This window comes from Triticum aestivum, chromosome 6B, assembly GCF_018294505.1.
Source record: "Triticum aestivum cultivar Chinese Spring chromosome 6B, IWGSC CS RefSeq v2.1, whole genome shotgun sequence".
Taxonomy (NCBI): domain Eukaryota; kingdom Viridiplantae; phylum Streptophyta; class Magnoliopsida; order Poales; family Poaceae; genus Triticum; species Triticum aestivum.
In genome coordinates, this window is record NC_057810.1 from 655,425,322 (window position 1) to 655,438,929 (window position 13,608).

At 50.0% G+C, this 13,608-nt stretch overlaps 1 protein-coding gene across 1 annotated transcript; it reads left to right on the forward strand.

The window, feature by feature from the left end:
- The first annotated feature begins 4,148 nt into the window (after window positions 1–4,148).
- On the forward strand, window positions 4,149–4,842 carry LOC123134724 (18.6 kDa class III heat shock protein-like). Its single transcript, XM_044553914.1, has 2 exons — window positions 4,149–4,376; window positions 4,489–4,842. The coding sequence occupies exons 1-2, from the start codon at window positions 4,149–4,151 to the stop codon at window positions 4,744–4,746; spliced, it is 486 nt and encodes a 161-aa protein (XP_044409849.1). The 3' UTR covers window positions 4,747–4,842.
- The last annotated feature ends 8,766 nt before the right edge of the window (window positions 4,843–13,608 follow it).

The window sequence follows — 13,608 nt, forward strand, 5'->3', positions numbered from 1 at the left end:
CGCTGACGAGCCCGTCACCACCAGACCCGGCACACGCTACAACCAACCTCGCTCCAAAAACTAGCCGGCCTGAGGAACTGAGCCGCCACACCATCGGCACTGCCACCGGGCCAGCTCCGGCTACCCATAGAGCTACGACCACTAGCCACCACCAAGGATCCCGGGGCCATTGCCCCGACATCCACGCTCCGACATCCATGCTGCCGTCCAGGGCCGACGGACGCGCATCGGCCTAAGGCCTCCCGTTGTGAGAGAAGACAGGAGGCGACGACAAATGGACTTCAAGAAGATGATGCTATAGCTTTGAACCGGAAAAAAATGAGAAAGAAAAAATAATTAATGCCAATTCATTGGAGGAAATAAAGGTAGGAAGAATTGAAGAATAAAAGAGTCTTGAACAAATGATAAGTGTTTTGTGAATACAACGTAAATAATAAAACAAATTGTGTTTAGGTCCAAGTATTGAATCTTCTGAATAGCACACGTAGCAGAATTCGGTGTGGTGAAGCTATATTCAATGCCCAACACTACTCGGATTTCCCATTTCTTAACCATTGGATCAGTTTCAACTACCAATATTAAAAGTTATTCACACACTATATGGTATAGATGCGCAGAGGCATGAATGGTTGTTGCATCACATCACACAAAAGCTGGCGTCGTCTCCTCTGAGGCGACTCGGGGGCAACCCTAGCGCCGCTGCTCGCGCTCCCTCCCCTCTCTCCCTCCCCTCTACTGCTGCCAGAGGGGCTCGCGGCGCTCGCGCGCGACCCTGATGAAGGTGGCGGCGGGGGATCTGGCGCCTCCTCCCTGGTTGGAGGGCTGCGGCTCCTGGGGCGGCGGCCTCGGCCGGTGGCGTGCGGCGTGGCCTGGGCGGCGGGCGGCACAGGCAGGTGCTGGTGGGCGGCCTCCACGGCTGCGTGGGCAGGTGGTGGTCGCGGACGTCGGTGCTGCGGTGGCGCCTCGCTGGCCGCCGGTCCACCATGGAGAAGCTTCGGCGCCGCCCGATCTGCTCTGGTCCGTGCCAGCGCTGGTCCCCGGCGGCTGCGGGCGGCGTTTCTTGGTGATTGCTGGCCGGATCTGGCGTTTGGGCGTGGATCCGGGGGAAACCCCTGGCAGGCGTGCCCCCCCCCCCCAAAGTCGACGCCTTTGGCGTCGATCCCCTTCTTGGAGGCTTTGGGGTGGCTCCTCTCCCATTCGCCTCCCCCCTGAGCTCCGGCGAAAGTCGGCTCTCCCTTGATCAGGGCGTCGACGACACCTTGGTGCCGTGATCCTTCTTGAAGGCGGCGACCGGGATGTGCTCTTGGGGGTGGAGCGGCTAGTGGCTTGGCTCCGAAGCATGACGGCCTGGTCTTCCTATGACTTCATGCTCGGCTTTGCCCGGTGCATAGTGATGCCTTCTTCGGTCTTCTCCATCGGTGTGCGCCTTCGTTCGATAGCTTGCGTCCCATGCTCCGTGCTGCCACTGCTGGCTTGGTGCTCGTCTGGTTGGTCCTCTATGGTTCGCTGGTCAGCTCCGTCTGCTTCTCCTACAGCAGCTGGACACCTTGAGTTGGGCTTTGTGGTAGCCATTCTGCTGTTCACCGGTGCGGCACTCATCGAGCCTGGGTGAAAGGGTAGTGGCCCTTTGCGACGGTGGAGACAGCTCAAGTGTTGCCCATGTTTGGCCTATGGATGCAGCCGGCGCTCGATGCTTGCTTGATGTGGCCCTCCTTCCGTGTTCTTAGTTGGCTTGTTGGTGTAGGCGTAGTGCTGGGCGTCGACATCAGTGTTCCTGCTGTCACCATTGTGTTGTTCCACCAAGTGCCTTGTATCTTCCTTTCCGCCTTGCTTTGCATTTCATCTGTATCATGGTGCCTTTGTAATCCTGGCCGGTTAATGGCTTTCTTAATTCAAAGTCGAGCTAGGTTCGAGCTCTTCTCGGGCTTGGCCGACGCCTTTTCTCTAAAAACATCACACAAAAGCTAACATAATAACACTCAAATTTAATGGTAAGGAAAAATATCCCTATTTGGACACGGGAGGAGAGATGGAACAAATCATTATTCACAAACAAGCAATTCTTCCCAACCGAGCCATAGAAGGAGTAGAGCTCAGTGGTGGCTACCATAGATAGTGTAAGCACATTTACACTCGGTAGGAATTTCTATTGCTCTGTCAAAGCCCATCGACATCTTAGGAGTTGGAAGTATCAGGATTGACAACTACATCGACTCAGGTTTGTACACGGAGTAGCGTCACTATGATGGTCAGCTAAAGATGGACTCCTTGGCGATTATCATGGAACTAGTATACTTCAGAACGACATGTCATGGCGCAACGCCGTGTGCCAGACCTTGAAACTCTACTGGTGGAAGAGGTGGCATCCTACTTTCATGAGCCCCCCGGTGGCTATGGGCTGGCTCCTCCTTTCCGCCGTGGCCTGATCGAGTGCGGTGCCATCAGTGCTCCTGCTTGAGAACATCACATCGTAAGCAATAAGAAGACAGCGTGTGTAGTGTGGTTGTGGATTTACTAAAAGCAGCGAGGGTTGGCTCTCTCTCGTCCGCGACCGCGCCGCCCCCGCGGGTGGCCGGCCGCGCCTCCCCTCCTTCCCCGCGCGCCCCCTCCCTCCTCCTCCTCCGTGACGCCGTCGCCGGCGCCCGCCTCGGGCCTGGCCCGGACGACGTTGGTGGCGGCGGCCCCCAGCCCTTCCCCGTCTAGGGTTTCTCTGGCGCGGGACAGAGCGGCTCCGGGCGGTGTCTTCAGGCGGCGGCGGTCCTGCGCGGCGGCGGGGTGTCCTGTCATAGGCGGGGGCGAGCTTTGGGCGGCGGCGGCGCCGTTGGCGGCGGGGTAGCGCGGCGACGCGGGCTGGCGGCGCCCGCCCGGCCCAGATCTGGGCCCTTCGGTCTCCATCTGGGTCGGGGCGGGCCGGCGAGAGGCGTGGCGTCGGCGTGGCCTTCAGGAGGCGGTGGCGGGCGGCGATGATCGGCGGGTTCCTGGCGGCGTCGACGCCAGCTTGCTGCAGCATGACCGGCGGGGCTTAGCAGGCCGTTTCGGGCCTGGCCAGGCCAGGGGTGGCCTGGTATGCCCCGCTGCCGTGTCCGGACGGCTACCACGATGGTGCTGGAGGGGCGGGTCTCCCGCACGATGGTGGTGGAGGTGGTTCCCTCTCGCTCGGCCTTGATGCTGCTGCTCCCGTCGCTCGGATCTTCTCTCTGGTCTTCTTGGCCTCGTGGTGGTGTTCGCAGCGAGACGGTGTTGGTGGCGGCGCAACCGTGATGGCGCATAGTTGGGCGGTGGTTTGGCTGGTCGGCTCCGATTGGCCGGTGGGGTTTGGCGTGCGGGAGAAATCCTTGCCGGTTCGTCTGGCTCCGATGCGGTGACACCGGCGGGTGCCACTATCCCTTCTTGGAGGTTGTCGGGAGTAGCTATCCCCCACCTCCCTCTGCGTACTGGGGGAAACCCTAGATCTTGTCCGGGCAGCAGCGTCGTCGGCGTCGCATCCCTTCTTGGAGGTGCTGCTTAGTTCGCGGTAGATCGGAGCCTCGGGCTGTGCTGGTTTGTTTCCGGAGGGCGCAGCGGTCACGGGTTTTCCATGCTTTGTCGAGGTGCCGCTGTTGGCATTTTTTCTTCTTCTTTTTCTTTGGGCTTGTTGTGATGCTCGCCTCAGCATTGCGATGTGTACAATGGTGGTTTGCTTTGAAATACAAAGCGGGGGAAAACCCTTTCTGGGTATAGTATGGTTGTGGTGTTTACTCTTTGCTGAACCATTTTGTTGGTGGCTGTAGGGACATGACACATGATGTGATATGCCGAAAGAAGGAATTATGAGCCCGGGCTCATAAAAGAATTTTCGATTAAGTTTTTCATACTCTCCTCTCCGACCTGTCCGCAGGTTAAGATTTTTCTTGTCAAATATCGTTCGGCAAGGTTCAATACATATTGGTTTTGAAAAATTCATCCAATCCATCGATGTCTTGAAGTCTGAGTCGCACTGTTTCTTACCAAAGTTTTAAATAGCGGTTTGAGAAGGGTGCCGCTAAATGACTAGCTATAAGATTCATGTAGAATTGTCCGATAAAGTTATGAAATATAGCCCCCCTGTTTAAAACATTGATTCCCACGAACGCAGCGAGGAACCAATCAAGGAACCATAAGGAGAAGCAATGGCTGAGCTGTTGTTCGCCCGTGCCGTGGCCGGCCTTGTCCACCTGCCGCTGGTGCTCGAGTGCCTCGCCGTCGCGGACGCCGACCACTGGGACCACGCCCACGAACATGCCGCGCACGGGCATGGGCACGGACACCATGGCAGCACGCCCGTGGACATCGTGGAGACCCGTGGCGAGTATGCCTTCCTGCTCGACGTCCCCGTCCTCTCCAAGTCCGACATGCAGGTACGTGCGCACACCATGCCATGCTGCCATGGCCGTCCCCCAATTTCTCCTCGGACCGAGCTCGTTACGCTGGTGAACTAACAATGGGGCGTTTACTCATTTTCGTCCACAGAAGTCACTGGAGGAGGACAACCTGCTGGTGAGGAAGAGCGCCAGCGGGAAGCGGAAGCAGGAGGCGGCGGACTGCCGCTACATCCGACCGGAGAGCCACGCGTCGCCATGGTCGTTCGTGCGCATGTTCCGGTTGCCGGAGAAGACAGACACAGGCGCCGTGGCCGCGCACTGCGAGAGCGGCGTGCTCACCGTCAGCCTCAAGAAGCAGCAGCCGCCCGAGAGGAAGACCAAGTCCGCCCAGTTCGCCATCGCCTGAGCCTCCTTCAGCCAGGCGCTCGCGCGATTGCTAGGGAACAACGTTCAGTATCGGCGCCATCAGTCAGTGTTTTTTTTCTCGAAAAGGGGGAGCTCCCCGGCCACTGAAAAAAAAAAGGTAGATCAGTGTGCTGGCAGAGTTTGCTAGCTTTGGGTGTTACTACATAAGTTCTTTTGTGGCCGAATGCTCTGTTCAGTGTTGTCATTTGTGAGAGTTGGCGTGGAATGGAACTATGGAGCACAAATTGTTGGCGATCGTACATATCTCTATCTGTATTATCTTCGATCGAACCAATGAACGGAAGCAGCCGGCCGCGTGCCTGGACCGTGTCAGTGTACATACAGAACCGTGCGTTCTATCAGGATCGATACGTGTTTCACGTAATCTTAGCGGAAAATGGAATGTGCAACTCTATTTCGGTAAGCAATCAACATGCATGGTTCGAGCGGCACGACCTCACGATCTATCAAACTCCTCTGTGTCTCTTACTGCCTTTGTTCTCTGCGAGTTCCACAGGTTGGAAAACAAGCAACGACGAAGACGGAGGCTATCTTAAGTGTGATGGTCTAAAGAAATTCAAAACCAAGGGCATGTTCAATGTATTATTCGACACTTGAACGTTTACCAGGGAGCCCTCAGGGCTGTACATGTAGTCATGGATGGCCATGTGCTCGTTATGTTAGGATTAAAATGCATAGAAGTGGTTGCTGCTTCACATCAGATCCAAGTTATTAATGAGAAAATAGTGCTTCTGTTTTTTTTTTTGAGCATAAATAGTGCGTCTATTTAAAGGGGAGAAGAGAGATGGAACATGGTCATTATTCATAAAAAAAGTCATACTTGAAACCTGAGCCGATCAAGGAGTAGAGTCCAGTTCATTACACTTGGTTGGAATTGCTTTTACAATGTTGTCAACGTCCTAGGCCTTGGAAGCATCAGGATTTGCATGTGCACCAACTCGGATTTGTTCACAACGTCATGTCTTTGCGACGGTCAGCTAGACATGGACCTTTGAACAAAAATGTGGCTGTGTATTGGTGACTGGACTAGCATAGTCTCCATGATTTTCACTGTTGCATGACACTGTGCACAATAGGTTGGGTTTCTCCTCGGGGGAGAGGTGGCCTCCACAACCTGTCCTCGTCGCAGATACTGCGGATGCAGTGGCCTTGGCAGATATAGTAGCGTGACTTCCTAATGCAATCCGCCGGCAGTGAAGACGATGATAGAATGTGAAGTGATCTTACGATCCAACATTAATGACATATCACTAAGGGTACGATGCAGAAGGCTCTACAATAGGGATTAGATAAAATTTGAAAATAGAAACACCAATTTTTTCTATGGTGAATATATTAAATTCGATCATCTAAGGAGCTCTCGCAACCACTAGAGTTACTAAGCTCCCAAGAGTTGCTCGCCCGTGGTGTATCCGGGGCTCTGGGCAGCGTGTGGGCCCCGCTGGTCAGTGTGAGAAAGCATGGTGTATCCCCTTTGGTTAGAGCGACAAAGCGACTGTCACATCCGGTTTAGGCGGCCTCGTGCTTTTCTCCTTCACCCCACGACGGATGTGCTCTTCTTCCACCAGTGTTCCTTCTCTCCTGCTGCGCTGCCATTGTTATGACCCCTGTACTTGCTACACATGTCTAGTGTTGTTCCATAATGGTGTGCTTCCTTTCTACCTTTTCTCTAATCCACGTTAAATTGTACGCGCATTGGTTTCTTGGTGTTGGTTGCACGTGGTGTTCATCTTCCAGGAATGAGGAGGAAGCGAGTAAGTCTGGTCGTGTTGGCTCTGATAGTGTGGATTTTGTCAACCTCATTGTGTTCCTTGATGCCTGTATGATAATTTAGTTTTCTTAGTTTGGTGAAGAATTAGGTTGTTTGCAAGCAATTTGGGATATATGCAGAGCTAGCGAGAAATGATCTCTGCCATATGCAAACTGTACTAAAAATTGCATGAAACATAGATATCACAATGTCATATTTCATTTGTGTAGATGGATGTTAGTTTCCAAGTTCATAGATGGGTCTGGAGCATAATCAATCAGTCTAAAATCTATTTTAAATTTGTTGATTTGTAACTTAGCCTGAAACAGTTGGTAAAAGTAGCAGCCTTTGCTTTGATTTTTGTGTTTCAGCTAACAATGACAGTATATCAATTTTGCTTAACTGCGTTAGTTGATTGTCATTGTTGAGCCATCACGGTATAGATTTTGTCTCTGACATATTTGGAGAGCTAACACGAAACTGATATGTTTCAAAATGCTCATTGGTAGGTGTGCCTCTGCCTTATTTGTGATCGGATTCTGATCTTTTGTTCGTCCTGCGCATTTGGATGAGAGGGCGGCGGCTCTAGCCTCTCTTGGGAGAGTGGGTGGCGTCGTTCTTGGTCGCAAGGGAGGATCCAGCGATTGCTGCTCCTTCTCCCCTGCATTGTCTATCTTGGTGTTGTTCGCCTCGGAGGGAAGTTGCGGCCTTTCTTAGCTTGTGGGGTTGCTTTGTCTATCTCCTTATCTACGCTCAGAGGTTTGCTATTTTGCATTTCCCTTTTGATTTTCAACAGATATGTGTTGTCTTTTGGTGGGTGGGTGGTTAGACTGTATCTTAGGGAGTGTTGTGTGCGTGTTGTGTGGCGGATCCCATTGTCGGTCTGCGTGTTCGATGTGGCCAATGTGTGTCGATCTTTTGTTATGCATCCCCTATTTTTTTCCTGTCTAGGTTTGTGGATGGGATGTGACGTGCGGGCATTCAGACTAGTAGTGCCATAAGTATTTGGTTATTATGCTGACCAAAGTCGTCAAGTGTTTTAGGGGTTTGCCTTCGGATCTTCCCCTAAACTTGTGCATTATTTAAAATTTGCTTCTGAATGCAAATGCACAATTGATTAGGATCATGGGTCACTCTTCCATGTCACACACATCTTGGTGGAGCGCTCAAATTGATAAGCTATCAAGAACATGCACTCCTCACCAAGGACAAACATGATTGAGTCATACACAAGTATCACTTGTCATTAAGCAAGCACACATTAAAGCATAGTATGATCAAACATATGATCATAAGAGTATCTCACACACAAGCGCAAATATTGTAGCATGCATCAAACAAGCAAACGATCAAAGAAAATGAGCAAAGTAGCAAGAGAGGCAACAAAAAGGCAAAACACACTCTCTCTTGAAGCCTTCGAATCTTCCCCTAAATTTGTGCATTATTTAAAATTTGCTTTTGAATACAAATGCACAATCGATTAGGATCATGGGTCACTCTTCCATGTCACACACATCTTGGTGGAGCGCTCAAATTGATAAGCTATCAAGAACATGCACTCCTCACCAAGGACAAACATGATTGATCATACACAAGTATCACTTATCATTAAGCAAGCACACATTAAAGCATAGTATGATCAAACATATGATCATAAGAGTATCTCACACACAAGCACAAATATTGTAGCATGCATCAAACAAGCAAACGATCAAAGAAAATGACCAAAGTAGCAAGAGAGGCAACAAAAAGGCAGAAACACACACTCTCTCGAAGCCTAATGATCTATACACTTTCTCCCCCTTTGGCAACAAGTTACCAAAAAGCTTGAAAATGCATAGTGCTATGCGGCACTCTAGGCGCGATCTCCGGGAGCTTATAAAGATGTCTTCTGGCTGGTTGATCCGGTGTGCGTAGATGGCATGGAGAGGGGTCCGTCTGCAAAAGCTTCAGCTGATGTCTGTGGAGCTGGAGGAGTTGAAACTGGAGGTATGACTGAGGCAGTTGCTGCAGGTGCTGGCAATGTAGTCCTGGTATCACTGGCAACCGGCATAGCTGAAGACCTTTGTACCCTAGCACTTGCTGAAAAGCATCTATGGTTGGTCTGTCACTCCTTTCTTCAAGCTCTTCCTAGAGTTTCTCCATAGTAGATTGGATCTCTGTGACCTTCACATCTAGATCATGGAATTTTGTCTCAATGATCATCTCAAGACTCTCATCATTCTGAGTCAGGGTGGCCAATCCCTTCTCAATCCTCACAGTAGTCTCAAGCACATAACTAAGTTGATCCTGCTTGGTCTTGAGCATCACCTGTGAAGCATCTGGAGTACTAGCCGGTTTTGCTGCTTTTGCAGCCTTTGCTTTCTCTCTCTTCTCCTGGGCTTCTGCACATGTTGGATGAGATGCATCCATGACAACCTCATTGTCCTCAAATTCTGGTCTCAGGGGACGATGCTCTTTGTCAAGAATATGTCCCTGTCCCCATCTTGGAGTTGATAAACATCTGAATGTGAGGGGCATATCAACATGATCTTTTCTGATCAGCTACAGTTCTCTTCACTGTTTCAACAATGGGACTCATTACCTTGAACTTATGTGGCACATCAAACAAGTGAAGAAAGTTGATCGAATGGCCACGGATCATCGTATGATCTCCTGACTTGGGCAGCAAAGCGTGCCTCAAAATGGTGTTGATGGTGGTCAAGCCAGAGAGAACATAGTAAAATTGATCCAAACTTGTGAGTCTCCAAAGCTTTATCAGGAATTTCCTTGTACATATTTTCCATTGAGTTGTGATCCTTCTTGGGAATGGGATACACATCTATATCATTTTCATCCTCATCAGGGGCATTGATCAACTTGGCCCATTCAGAAATTGTTGATTGATACCTTGTTCCTTCTGTCATCCGGACAATCTTGCCATCTAGATAGAAATGAGCAGTGGAGTAGAATTGGATTATCATTTCATCATTCCATTTTGTCAATTTCTGGCCAACAAACTTGTCAACTTTATTCAACCTGAAGCTCTCATGCACACCTGGGAAGTAATCCCCATTTTCATCAATGTAAGTACAATCCACCCATCTCATGTCACATACTATGGGTTTCTTGTCCAACAACACTGTTTCATAGAAGTCCTGCCGTTCCTTGGTGTGGAAACGATAATCAACAATAGTCCTTCTCTTGATGGCATAAGGATCAAACTGTCTCCACAATCTCAGACCTGCATCCTTTCTGTCCTTCATGTTCTCAGCAATGGGATGATCATCACTATGATCAGGAATCTTTGGCTTTAACTTTTTGAGCACTTGTTGCTCTTCTTCCTCTTGAGCTTCTGGCACTGGGGCCTTGTTCTTTTCAGCAGCAGGGATTTTTTTGGTGGATCTCTTGGGTGTAGAGGGTTTTGAAGCTTGAGCAGCTGGCTTGGGGGCTATCTTTGGCTTCAATGGAGCAACCCCAGACCTTATGGCATCCCCCATGAGCTTTTGAGTCTTTGCAGGAGGTGCAACTGGCTCTTCCTCCTCCCCTCCTTCAGAATCTCTGACCATGGAAGGCTTGCCAATGACTCTGGTCATAGTCTTCTTGACCCTATCCTTCCTCTTCTTTCCTCCAGCAGCCTCTTCCTCTCTTGGTTCAAGAGTGAACTCCATAGTTTCCCGAGTGGAGGCTCTAGCTTTGGACATGGGCTTCCTCTTGGCAGGACTTTCACTTTCATTCTAGGCTTGGTGGCAGCAGCAACAACAACGTATTCCTTCTTGAGCACTTTCTTCTTTGAGGTCACCTCCTCCTCAACAACAAAGTCATCATCCTCTGAATCCGAGGTTCTCTTCTTCTTTTGCCTAGTAGCAGCCTTAGGCAAGTTGCTTGGGGTGCTTATGCTACCATCATCAAAGCTGCTATTGGAGGGACTAGTGCCCTCACTGAGATTCACCTACTCCTCTGACATGTTCTGGCTGTCACTACCCTCATACATCTCTGAAAAACCGACCCTGTGAATAAATGCGTATAGGTAGAGTGGATGAGCATCACAAAGCACATCTATTTTCAAGAAAATATGAGTCAAAAACTTAACTTCAGTTTTTTGCAGAAAGCATTTAGGAGCTACCGATATGACTAACTCGGTGACACCGAAGCAGCAGCAGATTCTAAACATGTGATTTCGGTCAGACCAAAATGCAGCTCGGTGACTCCGAGATGATAGGGTTTGATAGAGTGAGTGATTTCGGTCACACTGATTCGTACGCTTCGGTCAGACCGAGTTGTACTTGTGCAATGGCCTGAGCTAAATCGGTGAGACCGAGATCCTCAGATCGGTCAGTCTGAGATGAATTCGGCGGAAACCTAACCCTAAGTTTTTGCATCAAATCTAATCTAGTGGAACCTTTTGGTGGATAGATTGATCTCATATGTGGCAAGAACAATGGCAGTAATCTGTGCAAGAATCAGAAAAAGAAACACACAATGAAATCGAGTCCATACCCTAACTTGGTGACGAACTCGCTACGGCGACAACGGCGGTATGATTTACATTGATGGCGACGGAAACCAGCGGCAGGAAAATGCTAGCGGCGACGGAGACGATCCAGAGACCAAGGGGGCGGTAGAGAAGGGAGGCGTGGACGAAGAGTTTGGAGTAGTTTCCAAAATTTCAACCCGCGGATATATATACCCAGTCACTGTCAGTGTGACCGAGTGGAACAACTCGGTGGCACCGAGATGCAAAACTGCAAGTTGTTGCTGCAACTCGGTGTGACCGAAATGTTCAAATCGGTTGCACCGAGGTGAAAACCTAGATCAACTTAATGAATTCAGCGAGACCGAATATGGTGAATCGGTCGGACTGAGATGCATTAAGAGGTTTTGGAAGTTTAAGCCCATGACGGATCGGTGGCTCCGAGTGCTCCTCACCCGGAGGGTTCGAATTCGACTTATTTAAGCTTTGTGATGTAGCATGAATAGAGTTTCAGACAAGAAAAGCATAGATAGCTAGAGGGAGTACTTAGGCATTCTTGTCCATCCATTTGGCAAAAAGAAAAACCAAACAATCAAAGAAACAAATGGATGTCCTCGAATGGAGAAAATTATGCAACCAACATGCTCACACAATAAGATAACAAATGAAATATGTGGCAAATCATGCATAAACACTAGCATCTATCAAGCAATAGGCGATAACTAGGTCATCTATATATGAGTATATTGACTTTGGAGTCAAATGAGAACATTTGATCATAGGTCATATTCATCGTTTAAGCACAAATGGGATTATGACTTTTACATAAAGCATTGTTGTGTTCACACCATTAGAGTTGCTTTATCTCAATTCTTAGAGTAAAGCTCCCCCTAGATGTGATATCCCCCCTTAGAGGGACACTACTGGAATCGGGGAATTTGCCATCAGCTAGTTCTTTGCCATCGGCTAGCTGATGACAAAGAAGGTCTTTGCCGTCCGCTTACAAAAAACAGACGGCAAAGAACTTGCTGATCACAAATCTTTGCCATTAGCCAGTTCTTTGCCGTCAGCTACCAGCCGGCAAAGAGCTGGGTGGGGTCCAATGGACAACACTACTGTAACGGCCCACCACCCCTAATAACGGCGCCCTCCTCGTGCCTCTCTCTCTCCTCCCCCGACCGAACCGCGTCGCGCCCCCGCCGCCGCGCCGCCCCGACCCCTGCTACTGACCCCCCGCCGCCCCGTCACCTACCCCTACTGCGTCCTCGCCATCATTGACCCCTGCTGCCGCATCCCCGACCCCCACCGCTGACCCTCCCACCGCCCCGCCCCCGACTCCTGCCGCTCCCACGCCGTCCCGCCCTTGACCCCCACCGCGCCCCCGTCGCGCCGCCCCCGGCCCCCACCGCGCCCCCGCCGCATCGACCCACCGCTCCGGCAACGTCGCCCCGCCACCCCGGCAACGTCGCCTCTCACCTGCGGTGGCTGCCTGAGCCCGCCCATGAGGTAGGTCGCGGCGCCGCCCCCCTCCCCTATGGCAGACCTCCTCCACCGGCCGCCTGCCCTCCTCCACCGGTTGCCCCCTCCCCTGCACTGAGTTCCTCTCCTCCTCTTTTTTTGTTTTCTTAGTTTTGGGTTTATGTTTAGTTTAGCTTTACTTTTAGTTTTAGTTTTAGTTTTAGTTTTAGGTTTAGTTTTAGTTTAAGGTTTAGGTTTAGTTCCAAAAAAGAAGAAGAAAGTAAGAATAATTAAAAAAAGAGGAGGAAGAAGAAGAAGAAGAAGAAGAAGAAGAGGGGTGCCTCAACGTCGATGGAATCCTTAATGACATATATTTTGATGGCATATTGTTGTAAATATTTAGTTAGGTTGATGGCAAAAACAATAGTGATATGTTACTCATCTTTCGATTTCAATGTGCAGTTGTTTCGTTGCCGCGAGGGTTTGGTGTTCGACGAGCTCCGCCCCTGCGTTCGTGGGTGAGCACAAATGACATCTCCTCCTCCCCCCTTAATTATTTGCTCTGTTTCGGCCTTCGCGCCGATGAGACTAGCTAGGTAACTATAGTCGCGTAACCAGCATGTGTCTCCCGTCCGAAAGGGTTGCATTGATAAATATGCATTCAGTTGCATATTTATCACCGTAACTCATTCGGATTGTGCAACGATTTCTACGGACAACCCAAATATGTGTAGATTGAGTACGTTCTCCATGGTCTACCCCATTCCTAGACATAATTTCGTCAGTGCCTCCCGGTTATTCTCTGGATGCACATTCTCTCAGCTTTTTGTCGAGATGTGTATTGGGAGAACAGCGGGGAGGTGCTATCAAAATTTTATCTCGGAATGGGGTAGAGCATGGAGAACATACTCAATCTACACATACTCAGGGTGGGATTAGGACCTATCTTTACCTATTAGAGTGTAGGTTGCATGGACGTAATAAAATTGACAAACTAGATTAACTTATGAACATACATGCTGAATGATATATATTTATTGTCTGTCCAGTAGCTAAACAAGATGAGTGATCGTGCGTGGATATACATCGGTCGCACTAGTCAGAAAGAGATTACCAATGAATGGTTAACAAAAACCAAGGGGTTTGTGAAAGCCGCATTTTCAAATGGCCAGAGGAAAAAC

Excerpts from the sequence above, each read along its gene's own strand:
- LOC123134724 (XM_044553914.1), top strand. The coding sequence starts at position 4,149 with ATGGCTGAGCTGTTGTTCGCCCGTGCCGTGGCCGGCCTTGTCCACCTG. Across the intron at positions 4,377-4,488 it reads TCTCCAAGTCCGACATGCAG|AAGTCACTGGAGGAGGACAA; the intron begins GTACGTGCGCAC and ends TTTCGTCCACAG.